Source organism: Arvicola amphibius, chromosome 11 (genome assembly GCF_903992535.2).
Source record: "Arvicola amphibius chromosome 11, mArvAmp1.2, whole genome shotgun sequence".
NCBI classification, from domain to species: Eukaryota; Metazoa; Chordata; class Mammalia; order Rodentia; family Cricetidae; genus Arvicola; species Arvicola amphibius.
Genome location: NC_052057.2, coordinates 61284640 through 61304593, shown reverse-complemented (window position 1 = coordinate 61304593; position 19954 = coordinate 61284640). Strand labels below are relative to the sequence as shown.

The window sequence follows — 19954 nt, the reverse complement described above, 5'->3', positions numbered from 1 at the left end:
AGGGAAGGTTTAGAGAAAAGATAGGAGAAAGTTTGGATATAGGTACTTCCTTCTGTCTACCTGATCACTGGCAGAAGCAGCAAAGATCCCATATAATATCTAGATATAGGGTGCCAGTTGGAAACCACTTGGATTTATTACCTAAATGGTATCAGGGCCAGGTTTGGCTGCAAAGATAGGTAAGTTCAGAAGCCCTTAAGTCGGGTACTAGCGGTTTGAGGTTTTCCAAAAAACATCCCAACAGGGAGCTTGGAGGTATGGCTCAGGATACAGTTCCCTTGAGTGAGGTAGAAAAAGAAGATCCAAGGCTTGAATATCCTGGGACTAGGCTTGTGAACGAGACCAAAGGGCAAGAAACGATGCTTGAGATATTAATCCTCACTCATGGGAAACGGCCAGAGGTGAGTTTGATGAAGAGATCAGCTTCAGCCTTGAAGATCATGGCTGGGGATTCCTCAGCTTTCAAGAACACCAGAAAGATGCCAGACACTTATTTATAGGTCACTACCACAGATCAAGAGAAGTGTTTAAGCTGGCTACCAATTGCAGCCGGTGTTGGGTGAAGAGCCTAGTGATTGGTTACTTGGAAAGTGAGCCTGTTGCAAGTAGATTGGGTACAAGATCCCAGCATTCCTCCAGCTGCCAGTAGACAGAAAGAATAAAGAGAGCCTGTCAAGTCTTATGACACCAATGTAATAGTTTAGTAGCACAGGTGGGTTGGAGCCAAGGGACATGACAAAATCATACCATGCAACTGTTATGCCCAAATCTGTGAAGTCCCCACAAAAGCCAACAAGAAAACTGAGTCCCACATCTAAAAGCAAAGAGCCTTTATTTTAATCAAGTTTACAAACTCGGTCTCTCTGCATGTCCAATGTATTGGAATAACCGGAGAGCCCCGAGCTCAATTAGAATTGGGTTTTATAGTAGTGAAGGTGGGGGTAAGGGGTTCTTGAGGTTTTAAGACCCTTGATTGACTGACATTTGTCTAAGGTGTCCTGGTGAAAGTGCACTGGCAGGTGAACCTATCTACAGCGCTTGGAATGCCAGACATTTACTTTGAATAGTCTGTTCCTGGGTCAGAGTCGAGTAACTCAGCTTGTGGTTCCTCTTGCAGCCAGACATTGCCTCAGGGTAAACTACTGACACTTGGGCCTCTTATTAAATTTATTGAGGGCCAAGTCCTACTCTGGAAGGTGATAATGGTTGGAAATAGAGAACTTCCTTTGGGTGACCTGTCCATACTTAGCTTACCATGGCTGGCCGCCACAACAACAGAGCTCAAGTGGTAGATTTATTGGGGGGAGATGCAGCGGTGGGCTCGGGTTGAGTTGGTGGGAAAGAGGAGGAGAGGTGAGAAGGGCTTGCTTTTTATGAGGGGATATAGCGCACGCACACAGTGGGTGCTCTGCCTAGTGGCTGCAGCTGATGACTGTCCTGTTAGGTCCCTGAGAGCAGGCCAGTGTAAATGCCTGAATGCTAACAGGTAGGACAGCATTGTGGATCAAAGGGTCTGTGGCTCGGTTGGTGTTTAGGCTTCTACTTTGGTTGCACATTTGAAATATATTTAAAAGGGATATTGCTTCAACAAAGTGTTAAATTGAGAGCGTAGCCCCCAGTCTCCAGGCCTGAGAGTTGTATTGGTCTGGACTCCAAATCCCAGCATGCCAGGACCTGACCCCTCCTTTGGGCGGGGGGGGGGGAGGTCGGGACCACTCCCACAGGGTATTTAAGATAGCTCCCAAAGGAGAATCACTTGGTCTCTTTCCTCTCCCCTTCCCCCGCCCCGCGGTCATGTTAGCAGCCTCCTGGTCCCCCCTAGAGCACAGGAATCCCATTAAACCTGGATATTTCTTAATTTGACTTGTTGTTATTTGGCTTGATTGGGATTTTTGCTTTGGCATAGAGCTCACATTAGGAAAGATTTCTAACACAAATGGCAACCTTTATAGCCAAGTTAACTAACTGCTCTGTGATGTGGGGATCCCCCTCTGTATGCTGTGAATATGTTTTATTTTCATGGTTAATAAAGAAACTGCTTTTGGCCAATGGCTTAACAGAGTAAAACCAGGCAGAAAATTATAACAGAGATATAGAGAGAGTAGGAAGAGTCTAGGAGTTGCCATATAGCTGTCAAAGGAGACAGACACCAGAGAATCTTACCAGTAAACCATGAGTCTTGAGGCGATACATAGATGAATAGAAATAGGTTAATTTAAGATGTAAGAGTTATTTAATAAGAAGCCTGAGCAAATAGGCCAAGCGGTGTTTTAATTAATATAGTTTCTGTGTGATTATTCGTGGCCAGGCAGCTGAGAAACCAATGAGCAGCCTCTGCCTACAGTTCTGCAACTATCGACTCTTAACTGCAGGGACACCAGCTGGATTCCAGGTAAGGGCTCCTTTCCTCACAGCGTTCCTTTACCTGCCTCAGCCTTTCTGTTCTGCTTCTGCCTCATCATCTCCCTGGCTCTGCCCATTGAATTCAGTCACTTGTTTAAGGTGACATATTGATAGTTACTGGGTGGAAGTAGTGTGGTTTTTCACTGTGTTTGGTGGGTTTAAGAGACTAGGGTGGGAGATGTCCTACAGTTTTGAACCATTCTTGCACTTTCTGGAGTAAGTCCTGCAAACAGCATGGCACTAATAATTTATGATTTGATGAAGTTGTCTTCTCCACTCTTCTTAGAGAGCTGGCCTCTTTTCAGAGAGGCATATGTGTTTCCTGTTTCATGACCAGGGAGCTATTTCTCACTTTTCCTTCATTTCTCCCAGGGCTTTGCTGATCACTGAAAACAAAGAGCTTCAGTTTGTGCCTTGGCTGACTGTGGGGATGGTCTGACTGAAGTGCTCTTATATACCCTGTGGGGAAAATAATCCTGATTACAAGACATCAAGATTAGTAGCACAGCAATGCCAAATGCCAGGCAATTCCCATCATCCCAAATTCCAACAGGCTTCAAATTCCAACAATATTTTATCTTATGGGTGTAAAATGTAGCCAGACATGCGTTTAGCTTTAAAACCTTGTCAGGATGGAAAGAACCATAAGTTCTCTCATGGACTGGTGAATTTACTTTATATCAGCAGGCAAATTACAACTGTTCTACTTTAGTTGACCGAGGGAGGATTTCAGGCTCCAGTACATACTGCCCAAATCCCATACAGATAATGGATACCTGATAACCAGTAAATTAAAAAATAAAGTGAAAAAACAGATTACAAAAAGCTCATTCTGTGCTGAGTGTTTGGAGTGATTCTTTGTAAGCTGCACTGGAAAAGGAGTTGTGTTTTGCAAAGACCTAGCATCTCTTTAAAGCTGTCTTCACCTGCTGTTCCAGTCTGTGAACTTTCATGCTTGTACATGCATGACCTGAATAAATCTGAATGACAATTGCATGGCCTCCTGAGGAAACAGCAAAGAGATAATCAATAGGGCATCCCTAGCAGAGAAGTCTAGGCATTTCCCACCCATATGCAGGCAGTAGCACCTTTACTGCCCACAGACAGTTAACTCCACAATAGAAGCCCTTGTTACTCTTGGTTTTAATGGCATTTCCCTGCATTTAAGTTGAGTTTTTTAACTTTGGTGCAGGATCACCTGGGGGGTTTGAGTCTAGTGTTAAAATGTAATTGGGAGGTCATTAGGCTGGGTTGAACTCCATGTCTCTAAATTCCTACCAATGGAAGCCAAAACCAACACAGAGTACAAGGCAAACCGCCCACACCCTGGAGCATAGCTCAGTGATAGAACGCTTGCCCAGCCAGCACGTGCAAGGCCCCGGGAAGACTGAAGCCCTGCGAAAACAAACAAAACTTGCAGAGACTTTGTCTTCTATCTAGAGACTGTCCACCTTAATCCATCAAATACTTTCTCTGTCTTGCTTCTGAAAACAACTTACAAAGCGTTCTCCTGTTTCCCTCTCAACAGAGCCTAAACTCCCTGTGGGTTGACCCAGCCTGGTCCATGAACCAGGGTTGGGGGTGGGAGGTGGGGAATTGCTCAATAAACTATTTAAACTGTTGATATGCCTGTGCTTGCCTTTTAATGGTTGCAATGCCTTGGTTTCAGCCAGTGCCCACAGCAAGAAAAAAATAAATAATAAATAAACTAACGATTCCATGGATATAATTTTTTTGAGATTTCATTTTATGCATACATATGACTCTATGTGAGTTTATTCAATGTGTGTTCAGTTTGGAGCTGCCTGAGGTGTGTACTAGAAACTGAACTTGACTCCTCTGGAAGAGCAGTCAGTGTTTTTTTATTTTTTCGAGACAGGGTTTCTCTGCAGCTTTTTTAGAGCCTGTCCTGGAACTAGCTCTTGTAGACCAGGCTGGCCTCGAACTCACAGAGATCCGCCTGCCTCTGCCTCCCGAGTGCTGAGATTAAAGGCGTGTGCCACCACCGCCCGGCACAGTCAGTGTTTTTAATCTCTAACACATCCCTGCAGCATCCTGATGGATATAATCCTGGTTCTCAGATGTTGAGCTTTCTGGTGACTTTGTTGTCCAACCATGTTCAGAGACATGCTGCATGGATTAGGAGTCAGCCTAAGAAATAAGAAATAATTATTGACTAAATCTCTAATCAGGATTAGAAGGAGTATAGCAACCAATATTAAACTACAGCTCTTCCAGGAAAACCTAAGAGGTTGGATATTCAGCTCAGTGACTAAGAGCAGCGTCTATGTGGCTGGTCACAACCATCCACAGCTCCTGTTTCAGGGGACCCAACTCCCTCACATAACCGCCGAGGGCACCAGCGATCCATGTGGTACAAATACTTACATGCAGACAACACGCTCATACATATAACAAGCCTCCAATCCTTTCTAGAAACTGGCTTGCCAATTTCCTGAAATCAGTAATCAGTTTTTGGAAAACTGTGTTTTGTAGATAGCGTGTCATTATGTCTGAAATAGCCTGGTCTCACATTTACCATACCCCTGCCTTCTTTTAAATGCTGGATTATAGACATGTTCCCTGAAACCTGTCTCTAGCCATCAGCCCTTCAGGCCAATTTTGGCCAGTTCCTAGAAACAGTAATGTCTTAAAAACCTAGACCATGTATGTCAGTCATTATACAACTGACAACAGATAATTTATTCTTTGGGAATATGCATTTATTTAGCTCATATTTAAGTTGGAGTAGCTAATCACTAAGTCCTATTTTAAATATCCCAATTTAAGTGTTCGTTTGCTTATATCAATTAACTTGAATATGATTCTTAATTTTTATTTTCATCTGAATAGTATTCTTGACTTTCTCACTTGGAGTACAAATTACTTAAAACATAGTACTTAAAACGTGGATCTGTGTTTCTGTTTATTTTAAACAGAATGTTCTATTTGAACATCATATGCCTCATTAGATAAATATAGCAGAACAGCCACGAACAGTGTCTGTGAGCCTGCAATCTCAGCACACTAGAGGCAAGGCACAAAGATCATGAGTTGAGACCAGACTGAGCTATCATATGGAAGCCTGTCTCAAGACAAACAAATCAGTAAATGAATAATAAAATAAATAAACAGCAATAATAGAAGATACTTCTGTAATGTCCTTGGTCTAAACACCTGACAATGCATTAGCTTATTTATTTATTTTTCACAGCTCTTCAAAGTATGTTCTCTAATATTCTTATATTCTCTGTGTGTGTATGTGTGTGTGTTGAGGAATGTGTCCATGATCAGAGCTGATAAAGAGGGATCTGAAGCTTCAACTAATCAGTCTGACTGCTCTTCACTACAATGTTACAATGTCAAATGAAAAAACTAGACCATCAAAACTGTATGCTGAGCCCATTCTTAAATATTATGGACCCTAATTGGTAGTCTGACAATGTTTGTATTAGGGCTCCATCTCTAAGTCAAACACCTAAGGCCAACTTCAGAGAAGAAAGTGCTCATTTTGCTGTATAGTTTAGATATCTCGGTCCATTGGATGTCCGTCCCATTGGCCAGGCAAAACACTGTGGCAAGTGGAGTATGGCGGACCAAAGAGGCTTTACTCATGGTGGCTGGGTAGCAAAGAAATTGAGGAAGGCCCAGGATCCCAATATACTCTTCAATGAGACACTCCAATGACATTGTTGTTTCCCAGCAGACCCTACCTACCCCCTAAAGGTTTTATCATCTCCGAATGTCATCATGGGCTGAGAACCCAGACTTCAGGGTGTGAGCCTTTGGAGGACAGTTGACAACCCAAACCCACCCCCATATTCATGTGTTGAAATCCTAATTCCCAGGTTCAGTAGTTTTAGGAGGTAATTAGCTCCCATGAAAAGTAGAGCCGCCGTTAAATTGGACTATACCTTATAAAAGAGGCCCTTGGGAAGTCATTCTGCAGTTGCACCTGTCAGTGTGGAAGCATCCCTACACAGAGAGCAGAATTGCCAGCATCTAGACTGTGAACTACCTAGCCTCCACAAGAGTGAGAGTTTTATTGTTATGATGTGTGACATAGGGTGTTTTGCTACAATAGCTGAAATAAGTTCCGATATTAGGTTTTTCCCATGGTCTCCTTTATGGCTGCTAAGAAATCGTTATTTAAATTAACAATATTACCACCTGCTGAAATGATTATCTTCTCTTCCTCATTAGTAACGTAATACTTTTCCTGTTATGAGAGTGAAAAGTACCCACGACTTTTGTATTATACTTATATTTATTGACAGATACGTTTTATGGTAGTCATATTACCATCAACCTCTAAGAGTAGGAGGGCAGTTTTAATGCTCCTTTTTTATGAGTTGGCCTGGGAGGAGAAAAAGGCAAAACCGAAAGCAAGGCTAACAATCAGCAGAAGCATGTCAACTGAAGCCCTCGGGGCAGAGGAAGCCTGGCGCAGTGCACCTTTCTGCAAAGAATTTCAAACTTACAAGGAAGTTAGAAGTATATTAATTCATAGAAAGCAAACATAAGAAGCAAAGTAATTCATAGACAACAAACACATCTTTCATTCAGATAATGCTGTTGTTTGGTTTTACGCCACATGCTTTGCCATTCTCTCTGTGGATGTGTATGTATTCACACGCAAACACACTCACATGTTGTTCTGAACATGTGAGGCTAAATCACATTTACATGCCCAGCACCCAAAATATCATATGTTTTCCAAGACTAGAGAGAGTCTTTCCCACAATGACAGTTCACTCTAATGTAACCCCTGTGTGTACTCTAATCCACAGAATGACCTCATGTCCTGTGCAGCTTATGCGAGACACATCCAGGATTCTTCCCTGCGGGTGGCTGCCGTGTATTTTCAGTATAATGTGATCTAGAAGATTTCCATGACTTTTTTTCTTTTTTTTCTTTTTATTTATCATTTATGACGTTGACATTTTTTGTTCTTTATTTTCTTTTTTTATTGATTTTTATTGAGCTCTATATTTTTCTCTGCTCCCCTCCCTGTCTCTCCCCTCCTCCCTTCAATCCTCCCCCAAGGTCCCCATGCTCCCAATTTACTCAGGGGATCTTGTCTTTTTCTACTTTCTACTTCTCATGTAGATTAGATCTACGTAAGTCTCTCTTAGGGTCCTCATTGTTGTCTAAGTTTTCTGGGATTGTGGTTTGCAGGCTGGCTTTTTTTGCTTTATGTTTAAAAACCACCTATGAGTGAGTACATATGATAATTGTCTTTCTGTGTCTGGGTTAGCTCACTCTAAATAATATTTTCTAGCTCCATCCATTTTCCTGCAAAATTTAAGATGTTGGGTTTTTTCTGCTGTGTAGTACTCCATTGTACCACATTTTCCTTATCCATTCTTCGGTCAAGGGGCATTTAGGTTGTTTCCGGGTTCTGGCTATGACAAACAAAGCTGCTATGAACATAATTAAACACATGTCCTTGTGGTATGATTGAGCATCCTTTGGATATATATCCCAAAGTGGTATTACTGGGTCTTGAGGAAGGTTATTTCCGAAATCATCACACTGACATCCAAAGGGGTTGTACAAGTTTGCATGCAGCAATGCAGAAGTGTCTCCCTTTCCCCAAAACCTCTCCAGCATAAGTTGTCATCAGTGTTTTTGATCTTGGCCATTCTTACAGGTATAAGATGGAATCTCAGAGTTGTTTTGATTTACATTTCTCTGATGACTAAAGATGTTGAACATTTCCTTAAGTGTCTTTCAGCCATTTTAGATTCCTCGGTTGAGAGTTCTCTGTTTAGGTCTGTACTCCATTTTTTTATTGGATTATTTCTTCTTTTGGTGTCCAATTTCTTGAGTTCTTTGTACATTTAGGAGATCAGCCCTCTGTCTAATGTGGGGTTAGTGAAGATCTTTTCCCATTCTGTAGGCTTTCATTTTGTTTTGTTGACCATGTCCTTTGCTTTACAGAAACTTTTCAGTTTCAGGAGGTCCCATTTATTAATTGTTTTTCTCAGTGTATATGCACACTGTAGTACATGCACTCTGGGGTACATGCACTCTGGGGTACATGCACTCTGCGGTACAAGCGGTCTGTGGTACATGCAGTCTGTGGTACATGCACTCTATGGTACATGCACTCTGTGGTACATGCACTCTGGTACATAAAGTATGCAGTACACGCATTCTGTGGTACATGCTCTCTGCGGTACATGCAGTCTGTGGTACAAGCAGTCGGTGGTACATGCACTCTGGGGTACATGCACTCTGCGGTACATGCAGTCTGCAGTTCATGCATTCTGTGGTACCTTCCCATCTTTTATCTACCATATATCATCTAGCCACAATATCAGCACAGAGTCTTGAATCTTTTTTCCAGTAGTTTACAATTCATGATGATAATTTATGAATTTATGATTTCTTAATGATTCTTAAACTTGTGATTTTATCAAGTATTTTGCACCCAAATTGTCCCAAGTTTGGGGAAGTTTCTTTGTGTTCAGGTAATACACTTCTTTCATTTCTTTGATTATTTTTGACTTTAGTGTATAAAAATGTTTAAATCTTAGCTGGGCGGTGGTGGCCCAGCTCTCAGGAGGCAGAGAAACTCTGTCTCGAAAAACAAAACAAAACACAAATAGTTAAAATCTCACCGAGTACTATGTGGAATCAGCCATCCCTTTTAGTGAAAAATGGCATCAAACAACAAGCTCTGAGTACTAGGTGTGCTATATTTCTGGGGTATCTGTGCTTCTTAGCTCTCTGGGGAGACAAAACCAGAAGACCCAAGCATGCAAACACACATCAGGTACATGCATATATCATGCACATACATGTGTAGTTGTGTCTGTACAATTGTACCTATTTATAAACGCACACACAGCTTGGAGACTGTATTAGTCCCTGTGACAAAACACCAAGTCTAAACAACAGGAGGGAGGGCTTGCTGTGGCTGGTAGCTTCGGAAATCAGAATTCCAAAGGCTCAGTTAGTTAGCTACATAGATTCTGGGCCTGTGGTGCCACGAAGCACCATCACACCCAGACTGTATAGCAGAGGCAAACTCATTGAAGATAGGGGGCCGTAAAAAGAGGGAGGGGACTGGGGCTACCTTTAAAGGCATGCGCCAGTGATCTACGTCCTCCATGTAGACCCCACCTGCTAACGTTTTTAGCATCACCCAAAATAGTCGCGCCAGTTAGGGGGTCAAGACTTCAACACATGTGACTGTAAGGAACATCTCTATTCACAGCATGATGGAAACCATGGATTTACACTGATCGCTTTGCATTTATTCATGGATTTTGCTGCCTTCCCTCATTTGTATGTGTAAATGTATATGTATATGAATATGAATATGTATATGTATATACATATACACACCTTGAACATCTGATTGCCATGAATAGTCACATAATTCTCATTTACTCAATCATATATTAGTTTCATTCTTACATAAGCACAGTGGCTTCTCATTTTTTCATATCAAGAGTTACTGAATTCATTAATTTTACAACTTCTAAACACAAAAGAGGCCGTATGCTCATCAAATTTTGTACGAGAATGTAGCAGCTTTTATTCACCGTATACAAACATAGATTATAACCCAACTGTCTCAAGAGAAGGATGGATTACCATAATGATACAGTTATACAATGGAATAATACTCTTCAACAAAAATAAACAAATTACTACTACATGTAACAATCTGGATGAACATAAAAAAATCATCGTGCTAGGTTTTAAAATGGAAACAGAAATGAATGCATGAGGTCTGGTTCTATTTTAGGCAAAGCTAATCTAGCACCAAATCAGCACCATCTTGCTTCTCGTGGGTGAAACAGAACAAGATATTACCTTTGGAGGGGGACAAGGAAGCTTTGTAAGATTAAGAAAATGTGTTTATCTTGGTCAGGATGTGAGCTATGTAGGCACCTACACTTGTCATACTACCTTCGATTGCTGTGATAGCCGTGTATACCATTGTCTGTACATTGTAAAACTTTGGCTGAAATGGAATGGAGGCGGCTCCTATTGGCTAAAAGTAGAGCCAGTTTAAAACAGCTCATCCCCTTGCTTTGTTTTCTTTGTAGTTCCCCTGCCTCATACCTTTCCAGGCCCCTTGAGACATTTATCACTGCCCAGATCAATATTTTTACTGCTTTAGTATTGATAACTTCTTTTCAAACAGTATGAGCGCAGTAAACAGACAGTGATTTTCATGGGCTAATTGTGTCTGGTCAATAAAGAAGGATTAACAGAGTAAGACATGGATGAAACAGAAAATGTCTAAATTAACAAATTTAGGTTAATTCTCAACTTAAACCTTTACCTATAGGACATATCAAGACAAATGCAAAACCAGACAAGCCAGCTGCAAGGTCCTTGGATCTTGCTGAATGATTCCCAGTCTTAGGTGGGGAAGCACCAGTTGAATGATGCAGTGATTTTCTCAGACCTTCTCATAAATTCTGGTGCAGACCACACCCTTCATCATGCATTCCTTAAAAGAGGGAGATTGACTGTGTAAAATACAAGTTAAAGAACAGGACATCTGGAATGAAACAGCTTTCTAAATGAACTCATAAGATTACACTTAGAAAGGAATAAAACATTCACACGCCAGTTCTCTGGTAGTTCACAATTATGGCCACTGATGTTTGAGCACAACTTCTAAGGTTGATCTGTGTTACTATCCATGATATATCCAGTTACAATGCTTAATGTTGGTAGCCAGCTTTGTGGGAGCCGGAGTCCTCACAAAGATGAAATAAAACTTTATGTGTGAAGGAGAGCCTTGTTGGGTTAGCTGAGGTGAGAAGACCAGAAGACTGGGCACAGGTCACATCAGCGAAGTGCTGTTCCGTGGACCATGGCCTTAGACTACGGCAGAAGAGGTGGGCTGGATTCTAGTGTTCCTCTGTCTTTGCTTCCTGATAGCCAGGACAAACTTCCTCAAGTGCCTGGTCTCCTGTCTTCCCTGACATGATAGACAGCATCTCCTCTAACCATAGGTCAAATCCTGCTGGTCTTTGGCATCTGGCTTCCGTTTGGACAGGACTTACCTTGGGTATTGCAAACCCCTTAGCAGAGAAAGACTAAGAGCAAGGTGAGAAGGAGGACATATACTTGAGAAGTCATTGTCGTAAAGAGTTTAGAGAAAGAAGACTCTTTATTGACATTGTGTAGTACTACTGGTAAGAGAAAAGGAATTAAGGTTGCTTCTTCTGGACTAACAGTCTTCTTACAATTTGTACAGTGATGTAGTCCTTGGCTCCTTGGGCTTGGGGACATGGGACAAGGTGGGTAGAGACAGTCAACACTGCACCACCTCTAAAGAGTATGAGAGCATGCCAGTGGAAACTTGTTCTCTCTGTAATGTCTCACCAGGCCCTTGACGCTAAATTGCAAACTGCACCTGGCAATGACCCGCCTCTACCTACGGCTCCTCCACCATGTGTAGGGATGGATGCTTTCGTTAAGATGTCATCTGTCAAAGCAAAATACCTTTTATGTCTCCCAGGCTCATGTAGTCTCTATAGCTTAACGCTTAAAAAAGCGATAAGAAAGTGATTTAAGGTATATTTTTTAAAAAAAAAAAACTGTATGTTGCTTATGGTTTAAAATGTATATAATTTGCAACAAAATTTGGGTTTAACATGTAATAAAAAACTTAATTATAAAATTTCATACATGGGTGTATATATATACAAGTGTGTATGTGCACGCATGTGTGTATGTGTGTGTGTGATATTCAGCTCTTTTGTGTGTGTGTGTGTGTGTGTGTGTATGTGTGTATATAACTTAGAGTATCATAGTATGGTTCTGTTTTATGAGACCCGTCTCTGGGACATGGAGGGGGTTCAACAGGAACCCAATAGTCTCCGTCCAGGGCTAATAGCGAGACATTGCCCACCACTTGCTTCTAGTTTGTTGTTGGAAGTTTTCGCCTGCATTTTGTGTATGTGGATTGGTCTATGTTTTCTGGAATGTAAGTTTTGTTGCAAGCATGGAGCTGAGACAGAAGTGTCTCTGCTGCCACCATCTCTGGGATCGCTGGTCACTGGATTCAGCTTGGCAGGAGTTCAGACGTCTTTTTTGTGTGGATAACATTACTTAAAAGTTTCCTCTGTGATCTGTGTCACGTTGATCTGCCTGACATTGATGGGGAAAAGGAAACAAAGTAGAAGAGCCAAAAAAATTAGACTTGGTTTATGTGAACATTCTGTACCTCAAGACTTATAAGTTTATTGGGTATGGTTAAAAATCTGTAAAGTTTAATTTAAAAAAAGGTTAAAGCTAGTAACACTGAGGTTTGATAGTTTAAAATCTATGTACAGGAATCTTAAAAGAACCATGTGGCCTGATCCCATCTTTAGGCAGCCATGTGACTGGTCACCGTCATTGCTAGGGTTAGAGAAGATGGATGTCATGTGACTTCACTGCCATCATAATGAAAGGTGACCATGTGGAGTGCAGCTACCGAAGAGACAACAGCAGGTCTCCGAGATATTTTCGATTAGGATAGATTTTTGTGTGATAATTCCTGTCCTGCAAACAAGGTTTACGAAAGATGGGATTTAAAAACAATGTTTAATAAGGTATTAAGCTACACCTCCGTGCATTTATATGCAAGACTGTACAAAGCCAGAGTTGGTGACACTAAGAGTCCCCCGGGTAAAGTTGGTTTTAAGACATGAGGGGTCATAGGAAGCAGCCGAGGCTTCCGAATGCGTGGCAGAGCTAGCGTTCCTAAGGAGAGCCCAGTTGCAACGGTGAACCTTACCAATTTCCCAGATTCTGGAGCCATGATTGGCATCGGAAGTCCCAGCCGCAGTTAAATAGAGCGGGCTGGGACCTGGAAGGTCCAGGTTGAGTCCAGAGAGGAGACCCAAACCCCTGGAAAAGACTGTTTCCTCTGTTGGGGCTCGGTTCTGTCTTGGGTGGGTTATGACTGTGCCCTAGTTTTTCTCCTCTTGGAATAAAATAGAGTACTTTGTTTCTGAGAGATTGTACACTTTTTTTTTTTTTTTTTTGGTTTTTCGAGACAGGGTTTCCCTGTAGTTTCTAGAGCCTGTCCTGGAACTAGCTCTTGTAGACCAGGCTGGCCTCGAACTCAGAGATCCGCCTGCCTCTGCCTCCCGAGTGCTGGGATTAAAGGCATGCGCCACCACCGCCCGGCTTGAGATTGTACAATTTTTAAGAAGAAAAGTGGAGTTTTACAAACATTTAAATTATAAAAAACATACTGGGAAACATTTATATTTCGAACATTTTAAGTTTAGAAAACCTTTTATCACAATGTCTTTATGCAATCATGGGAGACAGTTTGCTTTTCTAGCAGCAAGTGCCCAGCTCCTTTCTCCCAAGGCTTCCGCTGCCTTCTCAGTTCCCCTCGCTCAAAGATTCAGGCCTCAGGCCTCGCTTTCCTAAAGCTACTCCAGACACAGTTTACCTTGCTACCATACTCAAAAAAGAGATAAGCTCACAAAACAGATTTCAGCGAAACTTTTTACTATTCCTTTATTTAAAGAAACTCACTTTACCGTGACTGCTCTGTGTCTTGTAGTGAGTGAAGTTTATATAAGGTCTCAGGACAGGAAAACTTAGGTTAGGAGGCTCTAAAAAATTGTTTTAGTAAGACGGCATTTTAAGGTGTGTATAAAGGTTTGAGGACATAAAAATATAAAGATGTGTTTTTAGGTACGTGGATGTAATTTGTGAAGGTATAAGAAAGAAGATGGCTTTAAGGTTTATGGAAAACGGCTCAGAATTCTTTCCCTCTCTATGTTGTTGTCACATTAAGACTTAAAACCCAGAGTTTTAGCATTAACCAACGGAATTCTGATAAAATCCAGAGTTTTAGCACTAACCCACGGAATTCTGATAGAATCCAGTTTTAGCACCAACCCACGGAATTCTGATAAAATCCAGAGTTTTAGCATTAAATCATGGACTCTGATAAAATCCAGAGTTTTAGCACTAACCCATGGAATTCTGATAAAATCCAGAGTTTTAGCATTAACCCATGGAATTGTGATAAAATCCAGTTTTAGCGCTAACCCACGGAATTCTGATAAAACTCAGAGTTTTAGCATTAACCAACGGAATTCTGATAAAAACCAGAGTTTTAGCACTAACCCCCGGAATTCTGATAAAATCCAGAGTTTTAGCACTAACCCCCGGAATTCTGATAAAATCCAGAGTTTTAGCACTAACCCCCGGAATTCTGATAAAATCCAGAGTTTTAGCACTAACCCATGGAATTCTGATACGCTGTTACTCTAGCTCCGGTAAAGCACAGCTCCTATTCAGTCACAAGCTCAAGATTTTACATTTCTCTTGGTCGTTTTCTAAATGTAGACTTAAAGGTGCTTCTTATTGTGCCGAAGGTATCTGTCTAATCTACATACACAGTCTTCTAACAGGTTCTTTTTCTTACGGTTTATTTAATTTTTTATTTTATGTGCATTGGTGTGAAGGTGTCCGATCCCCTGCAACTGGATCTTCAGACAGTTGTGAGCTGCCATGTGGATGCTGGGAATTGAGCCCGGGTCCCCTGGAAGAGCAGTCAGTACTCTTAACCACTGAACCCCTTCTAACAGGTTCTTATAGGCTTCAGGAAACTGACTTGGATTTACCTCACAGGCCATAGGAATTACAGATTAGGTACTGCCATTTAGTAGCCTATTTCCCCACCTGCTTATTCCTGAGGGTGTGGGAATTCTTCCCCCTTCCCTGGTCTTGGGGCTTCCTTCCCCCAGTTACCAGGACCATGGACCTAGAAGTTTCCATTGTATACCTAGCTCTAGACGGTCGAGCAGAGCCTGGACAAAAAGGGATTTGGTCAACATTCCACCAATGCCCCAGCATCAGCAGGAAGTAGACATAGATGAATTCTTTGTTCCTTATCATTCATTAATTATCAGCAAAAAGGCTAGGACAGAAGAGCCTGTTAACTTATCAAATCAAAGGTGGATCTGACTGCCAGGTTACTCCAGCATCCTTCAGTCTGCTGTTTGTTATAGGGTGTGACCCATGCCCTACCTTCTTCCCTGAACTCTCCAGCCCAATGGCTGGGTTGCCTTCCCTGCAGTGGCTCTTCCCTATATAATCCAGACATTTTGGTTGCAGACCTTACATGGCCAAATTACTGTAATTAGTCATGGTGTTACAATCTCTCTTGGTTTCCGCATGGAAAGATTTGTAAATTTCTTAAATTCCTTTGTCACAGGAGGAACCTTTTGGTCATGTATTATCAATTTGAGCATTATTCTAGACTTTGTGCTCATTCTTATCCTTCTTCTTCCTGTCATCGTCTGGTGACTAATGAGCCCTATTTGACCTCTTCATCATAGCTTCTAGATGTCTAAATTACAAAAAAAAAAAAAAAAAAAAAAAAAACAGGAGATGCCATGGGCCGCATGGTGACCACTGCTGCTTGACACAGTTCCAGCATTTCAATATTAGAGCACACTTCCCCAGCAGTTTTTAACTTTCATTTTTAAAGATTCTCACTATCAATGCCTTTCCCTTTGGAAAATCTTGTGCAGGTTTTGAAGGATAAAAATGTGTACAATGGTAGCCTCTCTCTAAACAAAATTCTTTGGAGAGAAATCCCTGCCACCATGGAACCAGGAATTCCATTGTGCCCTTTTAATTACACCAAGTGCAGGAAGGTTAGAGATTTACTAGACATATTTGATCTAGGATGAAATGCCTACAATTCAGATCCAGAGTCTGAGGCCACTAAGGGCAAGGGTTCAGTTAATAAGTGTAGAGAAATCAGAATGGAATGTTCTAATGGGAAAAGAGTAAGACATCAGGACCTTCCCTGTTGGGAGTGTAGTGAGGGGACAGGCCCATGTAGTAAGATTAAGACACAGACACATTTAGGGAACAGCTCAGGGCTTATCCCCATGAGGAATGAAATTTGCTCTTAAGTTATAGTATAGTATCTGCTCCCTAGAAGTCCTTTTCCCAAGGTCAGGCATTTGGATATGGATCTCTATTCCTTTGGGGGTTTGAGGAATGTTCTTGCTTACTAAAGCAGTCATTCTCCTTATCTCTGGCAAGAAAAATTTAATGTCCCTTCATTAACATATGACTATTGTCAAAGTCAATGCTAGATTCCTCAACCCCTGATCTCAAGTCACACCCCAGCTCAATGCCCCCCTTCTCCCATCCAATTCTACATGCAAATCTAAAATATAAAAGACATATTCCTTTTTCAATAAATGTGGCTGGCATCCACCCCAATTCACCCTGAGATTGTGTCCAGTCCCTGGTTCCTGTCGTTCCCCCTCCCACTCCACATGTCCCCTTTGGGACTTGAACCCCCACCCAACCAGGTCTCTGGCATAGTTGTTTTTTCTAAAGATGCTTTTTAACTGGTTTTGCTCACAAGGAGAATAGCAACTAATAAAAAATGATTTTTTTCACATTCACCTTATCCAATGAGAGATCAAATAAACTCCCTAAGAGATTCGGATTGATTGATATATAATGGGGCCCTCATGTTGGGACTGTCTCCCCATGTAAATCTAGTGCATTGCGAAAACTAAGAACCACACACTGAAAGAGATATCCAAAACATTGGAGGGGGCTGGAGAGATGGCTCAGAGGTTAAGAGCACTGACTGCTCTTCCAGAGGTCCTGAGTTCAATTCCCAGCAACCACATGGTGGCTCACAGCCATCTATAATGAGATCTGGTACCCTCTTCTGGCATGCAAGCATACATGGAAGGAATGTTGTATACATAATAAATAAATAAATCTTTAAAAAAAACATTGGAGGATTGTATGCATGTGCCAGTTAGTGAGCACAGAGTCACAGGCTTCAGTCCATCTTGACTCTTTTTCCTAGGATCTGCTAAAGGGGTCTTCAGAACTTACAGCTTAGATTGCATTTTTTACATTGTTTAGGTAAGTTCCTATGGACTATTGGAAGCAAAGTACTTTTACTGCAAATATTCTATAACTGAGCCTGTCAAGGTTATATTTTACTTTTGAAGTATACTTTTTTGGTTATAAGTCCAAACAAGTGACATTTATCCATATTTTCAATATTGTTTAAACGTTATTGTTTTGATACGGCTGCTTGGAAATCTTGAATTAACACTTAAAGGACTTAAATATGAATCATTTATGGTTTTCCGGTTAAGCACTAACTCTGGCTTTATTCTTAGCATTATGGTCCATTTGTAGTCTAAAGAACAAGGGACATTTTGAGACAAGCATAATCTATGTATTTATGTAGCTTTATTTCTGTCCCGAGAATTGGGGATGTTCTTATTAAGCATCTCAACTCCCTGATGCCCACAAAATCAGCATGAAGCAGTCACGCAGATGACACAGGTGACCGGCTCACACATGCCCGCAAGGGCTTAGCTGAGTCACACGTTGACGTAACCACGCATGCCCGCACGTGGGTCACGCGGGGCTCTTTAACATTCAGGCACTTCTGCCTGAGAGCTTGTCCCCACGTGCCTGGCTCTAGAACCTGGAAGTATCAGCCTATGTGACTGAAATCATTACACTTACCACAACCATTTTCCCGTCCAGCAGCTTCCTCTTTATGGTTGTCTCTTTACCGTCCCATCTCTGCACTTGTCGCAGGGCTCCCCTCTCCAGTGTCACGATGCTCTGCAAAGTTCAAGGTTAGCTTGCCTCAGTTTGCAAGGCAGACGTCTCAATACGTCATGTTCATTCCCCGCTGCCCATAATCCTAGAAGAAATAATTCTGTCTTTCGATAGTTTAATGGACCAAGTTTCAGGACAAATATTACACATTACCTTGGTTTTTCTGTTGTCGGCTGTGGTTTCTTCAAATTCCTGACCCAGCTTGAAGGAGATCTCTGTGTTTTTGAAGGTGCTTTCTGTTCTTATCGTCATATAATCCCCCTTCTTGCTGATGACCACAGTGGGCTTGGCCAAATTTCCCAGTTTTCTGTTGGCTAACCCCACACCTGAAAAGGAAGGCGATATCAGATTGTGGGGGCAAGGCAACATATGTAAGGGACAATGGTGGTCGTATTCTGTATTTAGTAGTACTTCAATGAGTAGACGGCAGGGTTTCCTGCCAAGGACTTCCTCCGTGTTTCAACAATGAGCGGAGAAACAGGCTGGTGACACTGTAGCGCTCCAGCAGCGGTGTCGACAGAGTTTACGGCGCAAACGCTGTTCAGTGTTGCCCACTTTGCTATGCCCAATGCTACTCTCACCACAGAATAAATCATTTCTGTTCTGTATAAGCTTAAAAACAGTTTAGTTTGTAATTACAAACATAGCTGCTTTCAATGAGACTATCTCTCTTCTCCAGCCCCCCCCCCCTCCACAATGTTCTATAGTATTTTCTCTGCCAATAAGGATTTATGGCCATAGTAAACATCCTCCCTTTTATATCCTTGATTGAATCTTATTTCTGACAGTTTGTAGTTCCTAAATCAGCCTGGTGAAAAAACAAAAAGCAAACTGTCCCTCATCCTTTTCTGTCTGCGGACACTGTTCCAACACAGCATTAGTGTGGCTGAATTTGAGCTCACTGCTGCCAACCAGTTCTTCTGATCTCAGCCACTTTTAAATGTTACACACGTCCTCACTGCTTCATTTCTCAAGCTTCACAGACAGGATTATTTAATAATGGACAAACTCAAAGCAAATAAAAAAGAATCTTTAGTTTGTATAAAGATTGAAATTTAAAATTGCGGGTTCTAGTATTTAACTCTTTATCTTATGAGCATATTTATTTCTATTAAACCAGCTTTCACAAAATCCCAGAATATGGATTGACTAACATTCTAATATTTCTCCCAAGTCCCCAAAGATAAGCCTGTGAAACTGCCTTCCGGTCCCACTCATTTAAATAGCTTCATTTAAGTTAAGTTCTGATAAGTTACTGCCAATGAGGCAGAAGTAAATTTCATGAACGACACAGAATATTGCACATCAGCCCACATGACATTCTCCAGACAACCCGGAAAAAGCGTTAGAAGAAAATCCTTGCGTCTTTCTGTAAAGGGGTGTTTGCTATGGAGGGTTTCTCACCCAGAGCTTTCATGTAGTCGTCAAAATGCTCACTGGAGACAAGTTTCCAGGTGCCTAGAAATTTGTTGCTCATTGCGATGGATGAGAATTCAGCACAGTTCTTGATGGGATACAACAGATGCCCCTGAGATGCTGAGACCTTGCACAGTTCTTTTCAGAGACACTCAAAGCATGTGACTTATGCTGAGACCCAATGGGGAAAGGAGGTGATAGGACTGGGCAATGAATGGCTCTTAAGTCATAAACTGCCTACCCATGGGAAAAGAAACCCCCACATAATGTCCCTGTGTTTCCAAAACTGTGAAAATAACTGAAAGTATTGTTTGAACCTTCAGAATATTCTTTTGGTTGATCTTACATTGATATGAGTGCTTAAGTCCTTCTATGAATTATATGCTTGTGTGTGTGTATGTGTGTGTGTGTGTGTGTGTGTGTGAGTGAGTGCCCATACATGAGTACATTTGAGTGCACGTGCATATGTGTAGGCATCTTGGTGACTCTTAATTCAGCACAATTAAGATTTTTTAAAAAA

General features: G+C 41.6%; 1 protein-coding gene across 1 annotated transcript; it reads right to left on the bottom strand.

Annotated features, from left to right (window-relative positions):
* Nucleotides 1–10828: 10828 nt before the first annotated feature.
* On the bottom strand, nt 10829–19495 carry Pmp2 (peripheral myelin protein 2). Its single transcript, XM_038347909.1, has 4 exons — nt 19423–19495; nt 18172–18344; nt 17920–18021; nt 10829–10879 (listed from the first exon to the last, which is right to left on the bottom strand). Exons 1-4 carry the CDS (start codon nt 19493–19495, stop codon nt 10829–10831), a joined length of 399 nt encoding a protein of 132 aa, XP_038203837.1.
* Between the last annotated feature and the right edge of the window lie 459 nt (nt 19496–19954).

What these genes read in the sequence shown, in the direction of transcription:
- Pmp2 (XM_038347909.1), bottom strand. Translation starts at nt 19,495, where the DNA reads ATGAGCAACAAATTTCTAGGCACCTGGAAACTTGTCTCCAGTGAGCAT. An exon ending in CGACTACATGAAAGCTCTGG is followed by an intron (nt 18,345 to 19,422) that starts GTGAGAAACCCT and finishes CTTCCTTTTCAG; the next exon opens with GTGTGGGGTTAGCCAACAGA. An exon ending in CCGACAACAGAAAAACCAAG is followed by an intron (nt 18,022 to 18,171) that starts GTAATGTGTAAT and finishes TGAACTTTGCAG; the next exon opens with AGCATCGTGACACTGGAGAG.